At 30.5% G+C, this 17,860-nt stretch overlaps 1 protein-coding gene and 2 pseudogenes across 3 annotated transcripts; 2 read left to right on the forward strand and 1 right to left on the reverse strand.

The window, feature by feature from the left end:
- The first annotated feature begins 510 nt into the window (after positions 1–510).
- On the forward strand, positions 511–3,950 carry LOC145191787 (uncharacterized). Of its 2 annotated transcripts, XM_090088367.1 has the most exons (5): positions 511–1,253; positions 1,404–1,625; positions 1,944–2,035; positions 2,260–2,373; positions 2,507–3,950. In XM_090088367.1, exons 1-5 carry the CDS (start codon positions 789–791, stop codon positions 2,511–2,513), a joined length of 900 nt encoding a protein of 299 aa, XP_089944493.1. In that variant the 5' UTR covers positions 511–788; the 3' UTR covers positions 2,514–3,950. The 2 variants fall into 2 exon arrangements, with proteins under 2 accessions (XP_089944493.1, XP_089944492.1); XM_090088366.1 differs by lacking the exons at positions 511–1,253; positions 1,404–1,625 and having other exon boundaries at positions 1,799–2,035.
- A 7,855-nt stretch (positions 3,951–11,805) lies between these two features.
- On the forward strand, positions 11,806–13,546 carry LOC149889033 (uncharacterized; annotated as a pseudogene).
- A 195-nt stretch (positions 13,547–13,741) lies between these two features.
- LOC149889034 (uncharacterized) lies at positions 13,742–15,023 on the reverse strand (annotated as a pseudogene). Its single transcript, XR_016453061.1, has 2 exons — positions 14,713–15,023; positions 13,742–14,600 (listed from the first exon to the last, which is right to left on the reverse strand). The product of XR_016453061.1 is annotated as an uncharacterized LOC149889034 (transcript).
- Between the last annotated feature and the right edge of the window lie 2,837 nt (positions 15,024–17,860).

Consider the following 17,860-nt stretch of genomic DNA (forward strand, 5'->3'; position numbering starts at 1 on the left):
TTACTTGAAGAAAATAAATTTAATTCTGTTGAATCTACGTTTGTGAATGAAAAGGACATTCAGCTATTAGTGACTACTGTTGGTGACGGGAGTGTTGCGCTAATCAAATCGTAAAACGTGTCGTGTTTGGATTGGTTAATATTATAATATAATAGGTATAAATATCATGGTTATGGGAGTATCTTCGCACTGCACTTATTCACCTCTCTTTTTTTCACAACAGACTCGAACACTTCATGTACAAGCTGTGATCTACAATCTCTTCTTTGTGTTTAACTATATTGTATATTAATATTTAAAATAGATAATTGAACTCGTTTTAAAAGTCCATTCTTAAGTAAAACAATAGTACTTACAGCAGAGGTGTGACTCAGCAGCATTTAGTGCCGGGCGGTTTTACTGCTTCAGAGCTAGGTTGTGTTGTATAGCCTTTTTTTAATTATTCTGGAAACACATAATAATGTCTGTTATTGTTTAGCGTATTATTTATTGTTTTGTGTATGAGAGAGTATGCAATAGGGTGGAGTGATTTTGGAATCAGAACTATAGTAACCCTGGAGTAAATAGATTATCAAAAAATAATAATAAAATGTATAACATGTACTTGATAATAATGCCTGGAAAGTGGCTGGTTTTCAAAAATGTACATTTATTAAGACAAAATCTATTTTCGAGGAAAACCTCCATTTTTTAATTTTTTTTTAAGTGGGCATGCGCATTGCGCATTGTTATGTTGATTTTAGATTTTAAATTATAGTTTATAAATAGCAAAATAATTTATAGAAAAAATGCCTAAGAGCAAAACAAGGAAAACTCGTTTGAAAAATAGTCTGAAATACGGAGGTCTCCCATCAGAAATGCCTTCAGCTGATCTTCCAACATTTCGTCAAGTAATTCAGTTTTTTTATTTCACTGAAAACAATAACCAAAAAATTTCAAAACAGAATCTTCTAGAAAAAGTTGAGAATTCTCTTAGTACTTTGTGGAATAAAGTTAACCCACGTCTTCCTCTTCTTCAGAGAAATTCAATCTTAAGAAAATTGAGAAATCTTTTCGAAAGAGTAAAATCTATAAACCGAGGACGTTGCAAATCTCAAAGTAAGGAGTATCAAGATTTGATTTTAGATAAACTCTTTGATATTTCATCGTGTACTTGTGAATTAGCAACTGTTTTATGTAATGACAGAAATGTTAAGTGTAGCAACATCAATTGCCAAGTAGAGCACATCTTGTGTCTTTGTAAAAATAGAAAGGTATTTGGTTAAATTTTTAATGTTTTATTGTATATATTGGAATATTTGTTGTTTTAATCTGAAATTATTGTAATAAGAATTTTTTATTATAGTTTGATTTCAATTCAATCAAACTAAAGTAGCTATATATTTTCAAAAATTATATCTAAGGTCCCTTCTGAAGACAGGGCATATATTCGTGACCAGAGAAACAAGATTGGTCCTAAAGGTATTTATCAGCTAGGAAAGGCTGATTTAAAATCTGGTACATTTACTCCGGAAAGGTTAGTTCAAGTAGAGCTTATAGATCATGTTAAAATGCCTTACGCCCATAACTCATTGATTGATTCTGGTCACATATCTGAAGTTTCAGCATCCGATCCAGATGTTTTGGTAACATATATGTATATTTGTATATATGTAAATATAAATATTTATATATATACATATGTATGTATATGTATATATATATATATATATATATATATATATATATATATATATATATATATATATATATATATATATATATATATATATATAATATATATATATATATAATAAATTATGTTATAGTAATCTACAAATGAGTACTCAATGTTAAAACAGTTTTGTTTCAACGATTTCAACGTTTTTAAATGTTGGCCTAACTAAGTGTGCTGCTTGAGGTATATGGCTTTTCATATTTTAAAATACAAAATATTTTTACAGGTAAATGATTCTGAGGAAGAAGAATATAATCCAGAAAAAAGTTCTCAGTATAATTTAATTAAACTTGATAGATTTGCAATGGCGGCTGTCAGGTACATAAAATTTTTATACATATTGAGTTTAGGTGAGAATTTTTTATATAAACTATATTAAAAATTTTAAACAAAAATCATAAGTTTCACCATTGTTCATCCCCAGTAAGTTTTTTTAATGTGGGAGAGGAGAGGGTGAATATAAAATGTTAAGGGATCACATATAGATAATATACTTTGCTTTTTCAGTTTTGTTTATTTATTTCATAATTTCCTATTTGTAGGTATGATGTCTCATCTCGTGCTGCAGCTGCACTAGCAAATGCTCTACTTCTAGATTATGAAATCATTAAACACGGAGATTTGAATCAAGTTGTAGATCGAAGCAAAATTGAGAGGTAAATACTATTTTATTATATAAGTTAGGCAAATATAAATAAATCTCTTTATTTATTAGTTTATATAAATGCTTGTTTACAAAACATTTATTATGATATTTAGCTAAATATAGCACTTTGAGTTGTTTTATAGAGAGTAAAAGAAAATAATGTCAAGATATGGTGATCAACATGATAATAATTTAAGTAACTTGGTGTGTTTGGGTGTTGATGGTAAAGATGATAAAAATGTTCTTCAGTTTAAGGATATTGTTGAAAATGGAGAAACTCGCTTGTTGAGAGTTACTGAAAAAGAACATCATTTAACTTTTACTAATGAAAATAGTTTTAAAAATGGTTCATATCTCTCTCATAAAAATCTCCCATCAATTGGTGCAACTGGTTTGCTTCAAAGTGAAATTGTTTATGATGTTCTGAAAGAGTATGATAGTTTAAATTCAGTACAAGCCCTTCTTCTTGATAATACAAATGTCAATACAGGTTTCAAAACTGGACTTGTTGCATGTTTAGAAAAGAAATTAGGAAGAAAAATACACCTTATCGGATGTACTTTGCATCACAATGAACTTCCATTTCGAAAAGTATTCAAAATAGTTGGTGGCACTTCAAAGTGTCTAAATAAATTTTCAGGACCTATTGGAAAGCAAGTTTCTATAGATTTCCATCTTAACCCACAAGTGAAGTTTACCAAAATCGATACTCCAGTGGAGATACTAAATATTCCCATTGAAGTGATTAATGATTTAAGCCACGATCAAAGACTATTATTTGAATATTGCCTTGGAATTTCTAAAGGATTTGTCAATCCCATATTTTTTAGAAGAAAAATTGGTCCACTAAACAACTCAAGATGGTTGACTTTAGCAATTCGAATCATGGCTTTGTATACTCGTACTGAAACACCAAGTCTAGATCATGTAAGGCTTGTGAATTTTATTGTACAAGTGTATGCATATATTTGGTTTCTTATCAAAAGGTCTTCTAAATTTATGGATTCTCCAAGTATATTCTTTAAAATGACAGAACAGATGAGGAAGCAAGATGAGGAAATACAAAATATTTGTTTTAAAAATTTAAAAAAAAATTCATATTGTCTATTGCCTGAGAACTTTTTATATTGTATGCTTAGAGATGAAGATTCTAACATAAGGGAACAGGCGTTACTATTCATTAAGAAACTCAGGACGAGTAAAGATAAAGAATGCCGTGTTACATATATTGCTAATGTTGACATAAACTTTCAAGCAACTTCTTGGACAGAATTAATTGACTTGAAGAAAAGCAGTGAACCAGCATCAACAATATGGTTAAAGAATGACGAAATCGATGCACTAATTGCAACTAAAGAAGTTCCGAACTTACCTGAATTTCCTTCTCACGCGCAGAGCGTAGAACGCGCTGTGAAATTAGTTACAGAGGCTAGTCACCAAGTATATGGCAGGGAAGCTCGTCATAAATATATTTTGACTAAACTAAAATCCAGGAAAATTCAACCATATTTTGAAACTAAAAACGACTTCGTGGTTTTTTAATAAATAATTTTTTTATACATTTGATGTTAATAAAACATCTTTATATGAATGTACTTGCTTTTACTTTTTTGCGACGAATATAAAATTGTGTTTAGGATTTAGGACCAATGCAGTGGTAGGGTAGTGGTAAAGTGTTCGACTCACATTTGCAAGATATTAATTTTAGAAATATTTTCCATGAGCCCAAGCCTTTGTCAATTGAAATCTTGATAAACACTTATATTCATGAATTTAAGTGCTTGTAGTGAAAAAACAATAAGAAACAATTTAAAAGCATGTTTGGATTTTGGTGATGATTATCCATAACTATTTTTATTACCCGTTTATTAAGTTGATTACAGTAATAATCACTGCTTTCGAATAAAAAATTAAGCGCTTCAGGGGTCAAAGAAACAATTTTTGAAGGTTTTTCCAAATAGTGTAATGGTTGCAGATCTTCAGCCTGATCTAAATTCACGATATGGCTAGATATTTTAAACCAAATAGGTACACGTACCAATTATGTTTAAAGTATTGAGTCAAAATTAAATTGTGCAATTTATTAATCCTTTATTCATATCTGGTAATTGTTAATTACATCTAGGATAATCTTGAGGTCAAAATTACTCAAGTTGTTTTGTAAGCACTTTCAAGACCTATATAACTAAAAATACCTAAATCCTTTTTAATATAATTATATAACGTTTTCAACAAATTGTACTTTAAAAAACTAAAAATGACTTACATAAGTAAACTTTGTATATACAGTTTAGTAATATAAGTGATTTTAAGTTTGCTGTTTGAAACTTGATTGTATTTTACATTATTAGATGTGCTTTAAATTGAGGTATGAAAAACGAGTTTAAAATGAATGAAATGTTTAAATGCGTATGTTGCTTAATACCATTATATTAAATAAAATTTTTTATAACTTATTATTAATTTATTTGACCATTTTATAATGAATACATTTTTTTGAAAAAACAAACTTTTGACTGGTTTGTTATTTTTATTAATTGATTTCATAAATTGCAGAAAAACGTGAAAATTAACAAAAATTGTGTTTTTTAGCATTTTTTCAAAGTCGATTAAGCGTGCCATTTTTAATTTTGGATAGCTGAAATTTTTCATGAGCTCCTATTTTACCCTGTTGAACTTACTCCCGGGTTACTAAAGTTGAATTTTGAAAAAAGTATGAAAATCACTCCACCCTAGTATGCAACCTTGATCTTTAAGTCTAGGGTGTTTTAATGTCCTAAACTTGAAATAATTGAATAATTAATATTGAATGTAAAAACAAATGTACTTTTATGTATTTATATATTTAGTAAAGATATAAATTTAGTTAGCTTTAAATTGGTTTTCTAATTTTGCCTTTCAAAATCTAATTTGGTTTGTTATTTTCGCTGGATTTTAGGATCAAGGGTGTAAATATTCTATTGTTATGTGTTATTGTTGTGATGTTTTGTGTTGATAGACTGCTTGGCTTACCTTCATGTTGGTATCAATTGTTAAAAATGAATAATAGGTAGTTTCATTATTGGAACTTACTGCTTTTATTTATTTACTAAGAGCCAAGACAACATAATGCTAAAAATGCATTTTAAATCCTAATTTGAGTTTTTTTTTTTGGTATTGTTAATCCTTTTGTACTTCGAAACAGATTTCATAGTTACATTTTCAATAAATGTTCATATTAACTGCTATGTCAAAATAGATTACTATAAATAGCTAAATGGATTTTCAGTTTTCTTGTGGCGTTTTTTTTTTGTTTTCTTTATTGTAATTATGGTATCATAATTTTTTTTTTTTTCTTTAAGATTTACGATTGACGCATTTATACGATTTATAAAAAAAACCTGATCATCTTTTATTGTAAATTTTATTCAGCTAAAATGATATAAATATATGTTATAAGTTCAATTTTTTTAAAACTTTCTCTATCTTGTGCTTAATAATTCGTTGTACGTAACTTAGGGGATCTTTTTAATTGGGGGGAGGAGAAGGGGGGGGGGGGTGAATATTGTAGTTTTGCGCATTTGTCAAATATCGAGTTACTTAAATTTTATAAGGTGTTTAACTAATTAATTAGCTTAGTTTGCATTTGCAATACTTTTGAGGAAAGAAAAAATTCTTATATATATAAATCATTGTTTTACTTTTTACTATTCTGGTAGAAGGTCTTCATCAAAGACTTTATTACTCTTAATAAAGATAACTCTATTCTTCTCACCACCATTGAGGCAAAAACGGGGAAGGGAGGTCGTTTATTAGTGTCAAATTATTTAACAGAATTAAATTTCGAGTATTAAAAGTAATTTGTAGTAAATGGTGGCAAATTACCGTTTACTAAAACCTATTGAAACAAAGAGGCGATATATAAAAATGGTCAGATTAGTGCCATTAATTGAAATAGTCAAATGGTCATACAAATGAATCCCGTTAACTCGGACCCTGGATAAGTCGGACTTTTACTAAGTCGGACGGAATTTCAATTCCCCTTGAACATTCTCTATCAACTTTCTGTAAAATCATCCGCTTAAGTCGTACCCTGGTTAAGTCGGACCATTCGCTTACTCGCACTGTTTTTTGAGGTCCCTTCGGCAAAAACCTTCGCTTAACTAGGACTTTTATTTTGAATTTGCATATAAGTGAGTATGATAACAAAACTTCCAATACTTCAATAAAAATTCCAAACTCTAAACGCTCGAAAACAAAATACTTTTGCGTCAAATATAATTAAACATAGCTAAACATTTTCACAAAGAGTTTTCGATTCAGTTAAGCTCCGATTAAATTCTATTTATTAATAACTATTACATTAAAAATTTAAAAATATCAATTAAAATTCAAAATTTAGAACGTTCGAAAATTCATTACTTTAAATTAATTACTTTTGCGTCAAACAAAGTTTAACGAACTAAACATTTAAACTGATATCTTCAATTCGGTTATACTTCGATCGAGGTTTCTTTACTCTAAATGTTGAAGGTTGCTAAGAGAAAGCTATCAAGTAGAACTTTAACAGAAAAATACAAAATACTAAAAGAACTCGACAAAGGAGAACCATCTGTATCTATATCAAAGAAATATGGCATTCCAAAGCAAACATTGTCTGGATGGTCAAAAGAAAAAAACAAAATATATTCAGAAGTCGAAAAAAATAAAACTTCTGCGAAAAGAATGCGTATGCGTGTCTCCCTAAATGAGAATTTGGATAAAGCATGTTATATGTGGCTTTTAAACACCCGACACCAAAACATTCCTGTGTCTGGAGCCATTTTCAAAGTCAAAGCCTTGCATTTTGCAAAAGAACTTGGTTGTGACAACTTTCAAGCATCCGATGGATGGTTAGATAGATGGAAAAAATGAAACAATATATCGTTTAAAACAATTTCAGGTATTTCATCATTTTAATTTTTCATTTTTTTCAGTAATTTGTCTTAAAAATGATAATAAGCATGGAACTTTCATTTCTATTCCATCCCCAATAAACTAACAAATTATCAAACCAATTCTTTTGTTTTAATTTGTTTAAAGTCATTACCACGTTTTGGCTTATTACCACGCAATAAGCAATAAGTGGATAAAGTGCAAAAAAACTGCATAAAGTTCTAAACCATAGCTAATAAAACTTATGCTGACTTTAAAGTTGCTTTTCTTATATTTCATAGGTGAAAGTCAAGATGTTACTAATGAAATGACCGTTCCTTGGAGGGAAACAACTTTGCCGACAATATTGTCTCGTTATAACTCTCGTGATATATTCAATGCAGATGAGTTCGGTTTGTTTTATAAAGCACTTCCCAAAAAAAGTATGCATTTGAAAGGTGAGAAATGTAGTGGAGGTAAGAATTGCAAGATACAACTAACTGGGGTTGCTGCAGCTAACATGTGTGCAGAAAAACTTCCAATGTTTGTTATTGGGAAATCAAACAAACCCCGTTGCTTTAAAGGAGTTAGAAGCACTCCATGTTGTTAACGTGCGCAAAAATAGAGCTGGATGACCTCTGAACTATTTGAGGAGTGGGTTAGGGAAAACGACAGAAAGTTTGCATTAGAAGGCCGTAAGGTAGCATTGGTTATTGATAATTTCACTGCCCATCCGAATATTGAGAATCTTAAATCGATCACACTCTACTTTTTCCCACCAAACACAACTTCATGTTTGCAGCCGATGGATCAAGAAGTCATTCGATCGTTGAAGTGTAAGTACCGAACTAATTTAATTAACAAGGCCATAAATGCAATTGATAACGGAAAACAAATGCCTTCAATCTCCACACTTGAAGCTATGAAAGTTCTTGTTTATTCTTGGATTGAAGTTTCAGAAAGCACTATTATTAACTGCTTCAAAAAAGCAGGATTTAAGGAAGTAGTAGGAGTAGGAATATTAGACAAAGACGAAGAATACTTCTCTGCATTAAAAAATTCAATTCATCAGTTACGTTAGCGTGATAAGGATCTTGTTCCGGAAGATTTTACTTACGAAGATATGTAAACAACTGATGATGACGTTTCGGTTATTGGAGGAGTGATTACAGATGAAGATATTGTTCAAGATATCGCTGAGGTAGTTGAAGAAGAAACTCAAGAAGAAGAAAACGAAATGTCGGATGAAACGGTGACAAAGCCAACGACTGAAGAAGTTCGTAAAGCAATTGATACCCTTGTTAATTTTTCGATGTTAACTCAGAGTGGTGAAATTGGAAGAGTAGCTTTGAATGCTTCAGAGCTGTTTGAAAAAGAATTGTGCGAGCCACTGAAACAAACATCGATTTTGGACTTTTTTCGTTTATAGTATATATTATATATACAAAAATATATATTTCACATAGGAGTATATTGTTCAATATATATGTACATAATATTTATATATTGAGGAACATTCGATAAGTCTCGAAATCTCAATAAGTCGGACATTTTCAAAAAGTCCGACTTAACGAGAGCTTTGCTTAATTCGGACATTCGCTAAGTCGGACAAAATATATATACTCCTTCAGAGTCCGAGTTAACAGGATTCTACTGTATATTTTAAATTAATTTATTTAGTTGTGTGCATTTAACGTTTCAAAGACAATTTCCTTTTTTAAAGAAACATGTATCAAGGGTTTACTAAAAAATTAATAACTCATGTTTAATTTACGTTCGCTTTATATTAATCTTATTCATTAAAGGTAATGTTTAAAAAAAATAAAACAAGAATTTAGGTTTACTTTTTCGTCAATTTAAAGCATGATGAAGTGTCATTATTTTGTAATAGTAACTTAAAACGTATTGTTTTAAACTTAGTAATGTCGAGGAAAATGGTTCTGCTTTACACTGATATGACCTGTGTCAGTTGTAAATTACTGAAATAATGTTAATTAATAGGTAATTTTACCTCCGCATGCTTTTCATCTTAATTTTACAGATGGTTTAATTTTTTTAATTTAAAGACGTCTTTCTAAAAGGGTATTAGTTATGGTTTCGTAACTTTAAATTATGGGAAACAGCCACTATAAATTAACAGACCGACCATAACCCGTTTTAAATTTTGTGCCATTTGTGCTAAGCTGTTTTAGAGTTAAGATGTCTCGGCTAGTTTCAGGTTTAAATATTCGACGACGCCATCGGATGGCCACTAATAATCCGAATTGTTTATTTTTTAATTTGGTTGATTTTTTTACAATTAATCGTATCAATTATATATTTCAGTTGGAGCGTGGCGATTCAGGTACACCTCATTTTCAAATATATATGCGAACAAATCCTGTTTATTTTGATCAATCAGTAAGGTTATTTGTCGATAAAAGTTGGGTTATTCATCTTGAACATGTGAGGAATAAGAATGCTGCTAAGTAGTATTTTTGTAAGATTGGATCTCGTGTTTCAACCCAGTATTGGACAGATATTGAACATTTTATTATACGCTCTAAAGTAAAGACATTGGTTGCAATTTAACGTACTAACTCTGCTAACAACTATGCGAATGCCATTAAATATGTGCAAGCCATATTTCAACCATTTATCAAATAATGTAAATATGAATGAAGATGTAAAAGAAAACCCTGAAGAAATCAAAACAGAAAGAAAAACAAATAACAAAAAAAGTCATCATAAAGCCGAATTATTCTTTATAAAAAGAATTGAAGATTATGAATAACGGTTGGCCCAAGATAAATGGCATAGATAGTATTTTTATTATAACTTTGTTATTTTTTTAGCTAGAACAGTGTATCTTTTTTTAAAACATTTATTATTAAATTCTCTATAAATCTGTCTTGATGGCTTTATTTTATGATTTTTAATTTTTTTGGTAGATAATTAAATCTAAAGATTTGCAAAAGCTTGTACTTTCTATATACCACAATGGTGATGGTCCATCAAAAATATTTGCTGATATTAAGGGTGTCATTGGGTTTCGTACAATAAATCGGTGGTGTCAAATGATAAGAAAGACAGGCTCTATCGAGTTGAAATGTCCATCAGGTGGTCCAAGATCAGTTCGAACAAATGCAAACATTCAAAAAATTGGAAGTCGTCTGAAACGCAAAAAGAGGATTTCATCTCAAAAATTAGCTAATCAACTCAATATCTCCAGAACCAATGTTCAAAGAATACTTCAAAGGGATCTCAGTTTGCAGGCATACAAACACAGAGTTGAACCACTGCTTACTAATGGTCAACAAGTCAAGGGAATTAAATTTGCATATTGGATAAGAAACCATTTTCGAAAAGAACAAACACTGAAAATTCTGTTTACTAATGAAAAAATTTTTGATTTAAATGGTATGTGCAATACCCAAAATGATCGCATATGGTCTACTTATCGTAATGAAGCTGATAAAGATGGTGGTATTAACCAGAAACAAAAATTCCCTCAAAAGGTAATGGTTTGGTTGGGAGCTTGTTCAAAAGGTGTTACACCACTGGTTATTTTGGACAAAGATACAGTAAATCATGACTGGTATATAAAAAAAGTGTTGCCAGTGGCCTTGATATATGGAAACGAGATGTTTAGTGATGACTGGACATTTCAACAAGATGGAGCAACCTCACGTACGCATCATTTAATTCAACAATGGTGTCATGATAATTTTCCTGCTTTTATTGACAAAAACCACTGGCCTCCAAGTTCCCCCGATCTCAGTCCTTTAGATTACTCAATATGTGATGAACTCGTTCACCAAATGAAATGGATTAAAATTAAATCAAAATTAACATTAATCAAAATTAACTTTAACTTAAACGAGCTGTAAAAAACATTAAAGTAAATGTAGCTTTAGAAAGTTGTAAAAGTTGGACCAATCGCTTGTATCAAAAAATAATGGAGACTATTTACATTACATAAATCATTTCATTTTGTAGAGAATTAAATAATAAATCTTTTTTTAAAAAAAATTCACTTTTCTGGCTGAAAAAATAACAAAGTTATAATAAAAATATTACCTATGTCATTTATCTTGGGCCACCCGTTAGTAGGCATTACGATATAATCATAACAACTAATTGAAGTTTTTATTTATTTGAAGTTATTTCTATTTGTTTTCCACCATACTATAGGACTATCTTGTTGCATTATCATGCAGCAAGATAGTCCTATAGTACAGGATGCGGAAAAAGTTCCGAAACATTTTTGCTCTAAAATTTTTATTGAGTAAAACTATGTTTTATTAATATTTTTATATTGTTAAATTTGTTAATAAAGTCTCTTGTGAATGATGTATTAAATGTTTTTAAATGTTCTATTTTCAGATGTCTATCGAACGTGAAAACATTCGTACGTCTATCCAGTGTTCCGGCTTGGCCTCACTATCCTTTAATAAGTAATTAGCCGCCATGATGGTTCACAAACAAATACGGAACTAGTGTTTATTATGATTTTGTATTCTGATTTTGTACTAATAACTGTTGGCTTAATTTTATTATCATCCAAGTCATGGTTTTTTGTTGAGTGTTTCGCTGCACAAATCGTTCTGAAAGTTGCACAAAGTCATTTTTTCGAATTCCAACCATACTTTTACATCACGATGAGGAAACTAAGCAACTATCAACAGAAAGGAAAATGAAATGGTTTAGTGCAATAAAACGTGAAAATATGAATATTAACGCAACTCATTATAGAGTTTGTTCCGATCATTTCATTACAGGTTTAGTATTTAACTTAAAAAAAAATCATTCAGTAAACATTAAATAATAATAATAATAAATTTCTTTAGTTTTATTTTTATAAAAAGAAATTCATATAGTTGTATAAGCAAGTTCAAATTTAGTTAACTTAAGTTTAACTTAATTTGTTCTTAAACTGAACTTAATTAATTGAATTAACAAAAACTTAAATTATTAAAGTTTTTGGTTAGTAAATACTGAATATAAATTTTTGTTTTATATATTACAGGAAAACCTTCCAAACTATTTGAGAAATCTCACCCAGATTGGATACCAAACCAATCCATGGGTTACCAAAAAAAGTTAGCAGATGTTACTAGGCATGAGCGTGCTATTGATCGTCAACTCAGACTTATGCAGGATGTTTCAAATGCTATTCCAAAAAAAGAATTACAAGTTGTTGTACCATGCCCCATTGATTTTACAGACACAATTTCATATTCAAGATTACATGATATTGACTTTGAGTTAGTAAGTGAAGTATGTGAAAATAATTTAAAAGATTCTTCCTGTCAAACTGAAATAACAAACATATTGTTTTCATGGATAAAGAAATAACTTCACTTAAATCTGAAATTTGTAATTTAATGTCTGAGTTATCTTTTCTAAATGTTGGTACAATAGAATGGTTTGTATCAGATGAAAAAGTTCTCTTTTATACAGGTCTTCCAAATATGGATGTTTTTTTTACTCTTTTTAAACTTATAAAATCGTTCCTTTCATGTAAGAGATCAAAATTATCAGATTTTCAGCATCTTTCGCTAACTTCGATGCGTCTTCGGCTTAATTTAACGCTAAATGATTTAGCTTATCGTTACAATATCAGTAGCACAACAGCCTCTTCTGTGTTTCTCAAAACAATCGATGTTTTATATCTGAGACTAAAGGAGCTTATAATATGGCCTGATAGAGAGCAATTATGTAAGACTACCCCAATGTGTGTCCGACAACATTTTGGAACCAGAGTTGGAGTTATTATAGATTGCTTTGAGGTTTTTATTGACAAACCAAAAAATGCATTAGCACGCGCCCAAACTTTTTCTTATTACAAACACCACAACACTGTCAAATTTTTAATTGGTATTGCACCTCAAGGCGTTGTAAGTTTTATTTCGAAATCATGGGGTGGTCGTGTTAGTGATAAATATCTAACTGAAAATTCAGGTTTTTTATCAAAGTTATTACCTGGCGATGTTGTTATGGCTGATAGAGGATTTAGTATTGAAGATAGCGTTGCTCTATATTGCGCCGAGGTAAAAGTACCATCATTTACTAAAGGAAAACGCCAACTCAGTTCTTGGGATGTTGAGCAGACTAGAAAAATAGCCTCTATTCGAATTCATATAGAGAGAGTTATAGGAAATATCCGAAATAAATATAAAATTTTACATAGCACAATTCCTTCGGACTATTTGATAAAACAGAACAACGGCCTTACAACAATGGACAAAATTGTTACAATATCATGTTCATTAATAAATTTAAACAACTCTGTAATACCATTTGATTAACCACATGTATATTTATATTTTATATATATATATATATATATATATATATATATATATATATATATATATATATATATATATATATATATATATATACATATATATATATATATATATATATATATATAATATAATATAAAATATAAAAATATAATATAAAATTTAATATAACTATATATACATATGATGCTGTTTTATAATATTAAAATATTTTGCTAAAGCAACCTTCTCATTTTCTAGCCCCCATTTAGTTTGCCATGTATTATTTTGGTAACTTTCAGGATAACAAAGTTTTTTAATTAATGATAGGGCAGGCATGTCATCAAGTGTGTGAAATACACTATACATGTTCGATGCTGTGATTCTCGCTGCTCGAAAATAAAACCCCTCGCTTGAAAAAACTTGCTCTCTTGTAGCTTTCTCGACATTACACTGCTCAACTTCGGATACAGACAAGTTTAAATGCTCACATTGTTTACATAAATCTATGTAACTAAGAGGTAAAGTTAAGGAATCATATAGATCCCGTAACATTTTTGGAAAATGCAATTTTAATAATGAGGGTTGATATTCTGCACTGTAGGGAGATATAACAAATAAAATGGCTGGCTTCGACTTGCAAAGGCTCAACTCATTGAAAAATGTATCAAGTTCTTTTTGAGTTGGAGGTGTCTGATCATTATTATTTAATTTATTATTTGCAAATGCATCACTATTGTTCTTTAGAAGACTACAAGTCGATCCTTTTAGTATCATATCATCATATTTTCTTTTGAAAGTACTTGGAGAGGTAATATTTATATTGACACATTCTGAATACGAAATATCTTTTAGATGACGATGGAAGCATTCAATATGCTTTTTCTTCTGTGACTGTCTTAGAGTCGCGAATTTTGACAGCAGCATAAATGTAAAATAAAATTGCTCCAATGTGAGAACATGCCTCTCCAAGACCAGCCATGCAGTTACAATGAGCACTCAATATTTTACCATTCTTTTCAGAAATGATCCATGTAAAAGTTGCTGTTTCATTATGCTTTTGAAAATGATAAACCTTTCATATAAAAAAATAGAGTTATATATTATATAATAAAATTATAAATTTTATTAATTAAAGGTTTAAAGGTTGTACTGAATATATATAATAAGATATTTAAATTTGTTACCCTTCCAATAACCAAACATTTTTCATCGAATAACTTTAAACAAATTTCTTTGACCCAACCAGAGAGAAAAAAATTATAAGATTCTAAACTTTTATAAAATTTAAGTTCATCAGCGGATATAGGAGATAAAGCGAACATTAAATAGTTTACAATATCAAGATAACTAATTTTTGGATAAAAATCTACTGAAAAAATCAAGTCAGATTTCAATAGATTATATGGATCTAAATTATCTATTTTAGAAATTTTATCAAGATATCTTTGCTTTCAACTGAAAGACAAGTAAAATATTTGCTTTTGCTTAAAGACATGACTTTGTTTTGCTAATTTGTTTGTGAACCAACAGGACAGCCATAGTTTGTTTCGCATAATTATCATAAGTTATGATGTAACCCGGAATAATCGATAATTTCCCGTTTTAGTTTGACGTTTATTTTGCATCAGCAAAATAAAAGTCAAATCGAAATTGTGCGTTAACTCAATGTCAGTAAATCTGTGGTGTCTAAAGCAATTAAACATTTCAAGGAGTTGGGCCACACTAAGGAGCGTCCTCGAAGTGGAAGACCACGCACTGCCAACACTCCTGCCAACCGCAAACTGATCCGAGACCGAATTCGACAAAATTTTCGCCGTTCAATTAGACAAAAGGCTAAAGAAATCGGCATTGGATGAGCACAGTGTCCGTCATATTGTCAAAAAAGAGCTTAAACTCAAGTCTTTAAAGCTTCAAAAAGCCCAGCATCTAGATGACAAAAAAGCCAAACAAAACAAAGATGTCAAAGGTTGTCACGGGAACACGGTGCTCAATTTAAATAAAAAGTTCTTTTTTTAGACGAAAAATCCTTCAGCGCTGAGCAAGCCCACGATGTTCAAAATGATCGTGTACTTGCTTCAGGGTCTTCTGAGGCTAACAAAAAAGGTCGAATTGTTTCACGCACCAAGAAGCCAGCTGGAGTGATTGTTTGGGCCGGAGTGTCATTTTCGGGCAAAACAGAGCTTATTTTTTTGTCGAAAATGGAATCAAAATCAACGCCAACAACTATGTCACCGACATTCATAAAGCCGTAGTGTTGCCTTAGACCCAAGAAACCTATTCGAACCAAAATTGGATCTTTCAACAAGATTCTGTGCCATTGGTGCTTTCTTTAGAATCTTGAAGTTATTTTTTTTATGGTACTTTATATTGAAGTCTCTTATTTTATTTTGAATATATATATATATATATATATATATATATATATATATATATATATATATATATATATATATATATATATATATATATATATATATATATATATATATTCAATATATGTAAGCCCTTACATATATATATATGTAAGGGCTTTTTTTTATTTGCTTTTTATAAAGAAATTAAAACTTTAAGTAAACTGCTTATCATAATACCATTTTCTTTTTAAAATTGAAATAAAACGCTTTCCTTTAAAATTGTATTTATTTTTTGAAAGTTCTCATGGATCAATAAATTTAAAAATTTATATTATCTTAACAAAGTTTTTATAACAGCTTTTAAAGTAAAGCTTTAGTTCTGAGGTCTAAGTATTTGTTTACAGGTTTTGATTCCATAAATAAGTTTACATGATATAAAATTGGATTGTTTTGTAATTTTAAAAATTTTAATAATTAGAAAATAAGGTTGGCTGAAAAAACTGTCTTGAAAACTAGGAAACGGCAGGGCGTGAAATAGTTGCTCCATGACCTTGTTAGTTATTGTGCAAAATCTTTGATTTTTGGAAGCCATCTTGTGGTGCCCCAGGGCGTCCCAATTTTATGACTGCGAAATGGCCCAATTTGGTTTTAAAATGGTATAGAGTCCTATGAACTACTACCAAAAGCAACCATAATTATAGTTAAGGGCAGTGAAACAGAGTCAGATAGTTAGGTAATGAAACAGACCGTTGTAAATATTCTATGCTTTCTTAACTATCACTCATTTATAACGAAAATAAAGTAAATACTATACAATAAAATTAATGTACTTTTCAGCAAAACAAAGAATGTCGGAAGTTATTATGAGACCCAGTAGCAAACCGAAGAACCTGACTAATGCTCAAGTAAGCAGTACAACTATATTTATTATATTATTGCATTATTACATAACCGTAACCCTATTATTATTACGTGACAGAACTCAGCAAATCATGCTAACTTGAGAAGAGTTAGGGTTAAAATTAAAGTTAAAGTTGAGGTTTGGGTTTAGGTTTACATTCATCGGCCGCTTCTCAGTAATAACTAAGTTCGTATTGTTTATGTTTTCAGGAAACGGAAAAGCCCAATACTAAATCCCGCAGCGCATCGAAGAAGCCGACAAGAAAGTCCCAATGCTGTCCGGTTTTCGGTTATCTGTCCAGAGCCAAAGAGACCTAGCTGCCAACAAAGTTGGATACAAGGCGAACCTTTTTGCAGATACGACGAGAGATGAAAGTTACAGACAGTGCGCCTGATCCTGCTGTTTCCACAGTCGCAGAAAGAACAGCGCGACTATCGAGCATATATGGATCAAAGCGTCAATCCCGGTAATAACACACACAAGAGAATTGTAGAGAAAATCAGAATGCTCTACGAGAATTACAGAAACTTGCTGAAGCCATATAAATCCAGACAATGTGATCCGGCATACACCGAGCGACTTAAAAGATTTGCTACCGAAATAGATCTGCAACTATTTGATATTGCAATCTGCAAATGTATCGATTTTCCAAGTTGCATATGCAAACTTAAGCATAAGGTACCGCCTGCGGAGTGAAGCTTCTTGACGGACCAAAGAAATCAACGAAAAGTGATGATCGGCGGCGTTGATGTTAGAACTACATAGAAACTCGTGTTACGACAAAAACGCAAAAGACGAGTTGATGATTTCATGGAAAAACATCGCAAATGTATCAAAAGTGATGAACAAGTTGACGATGTAAATGTTTCGGAAACATCTGATGAGGACCACTCAAGAAAGGATGCAATGGATCCGGATTTCAGTGTTACCACTGACACTACTGATAGTGAAGCATTGGATATAGATAACAAGCAGCGCAAGAAATAAATGCGACTAGAACTACCAAATGTAGCTAAGATGTGCGACAGATGTAAAGTTCCAGGTTGTTGTCCAGCAGCTATTGTCAGAGCAACATTG

This window comes from Hydra viridissima, unplaced genomic scaffold, assembly GCF_058129835.1.
Source record: "Hydra viridissima isolate aposymbiotic clone 2 unplaced genomic scaffold, HvirCarnegie_v1 scaffold_5, whole genome shotgun sequence".
NCBI classification, from domain to species: Eukaryota; Metazoa; Cnidaria; class Hydrozoa; order Anthoathecata; family Hydridae; genus Hydra; species Hydra viridissima.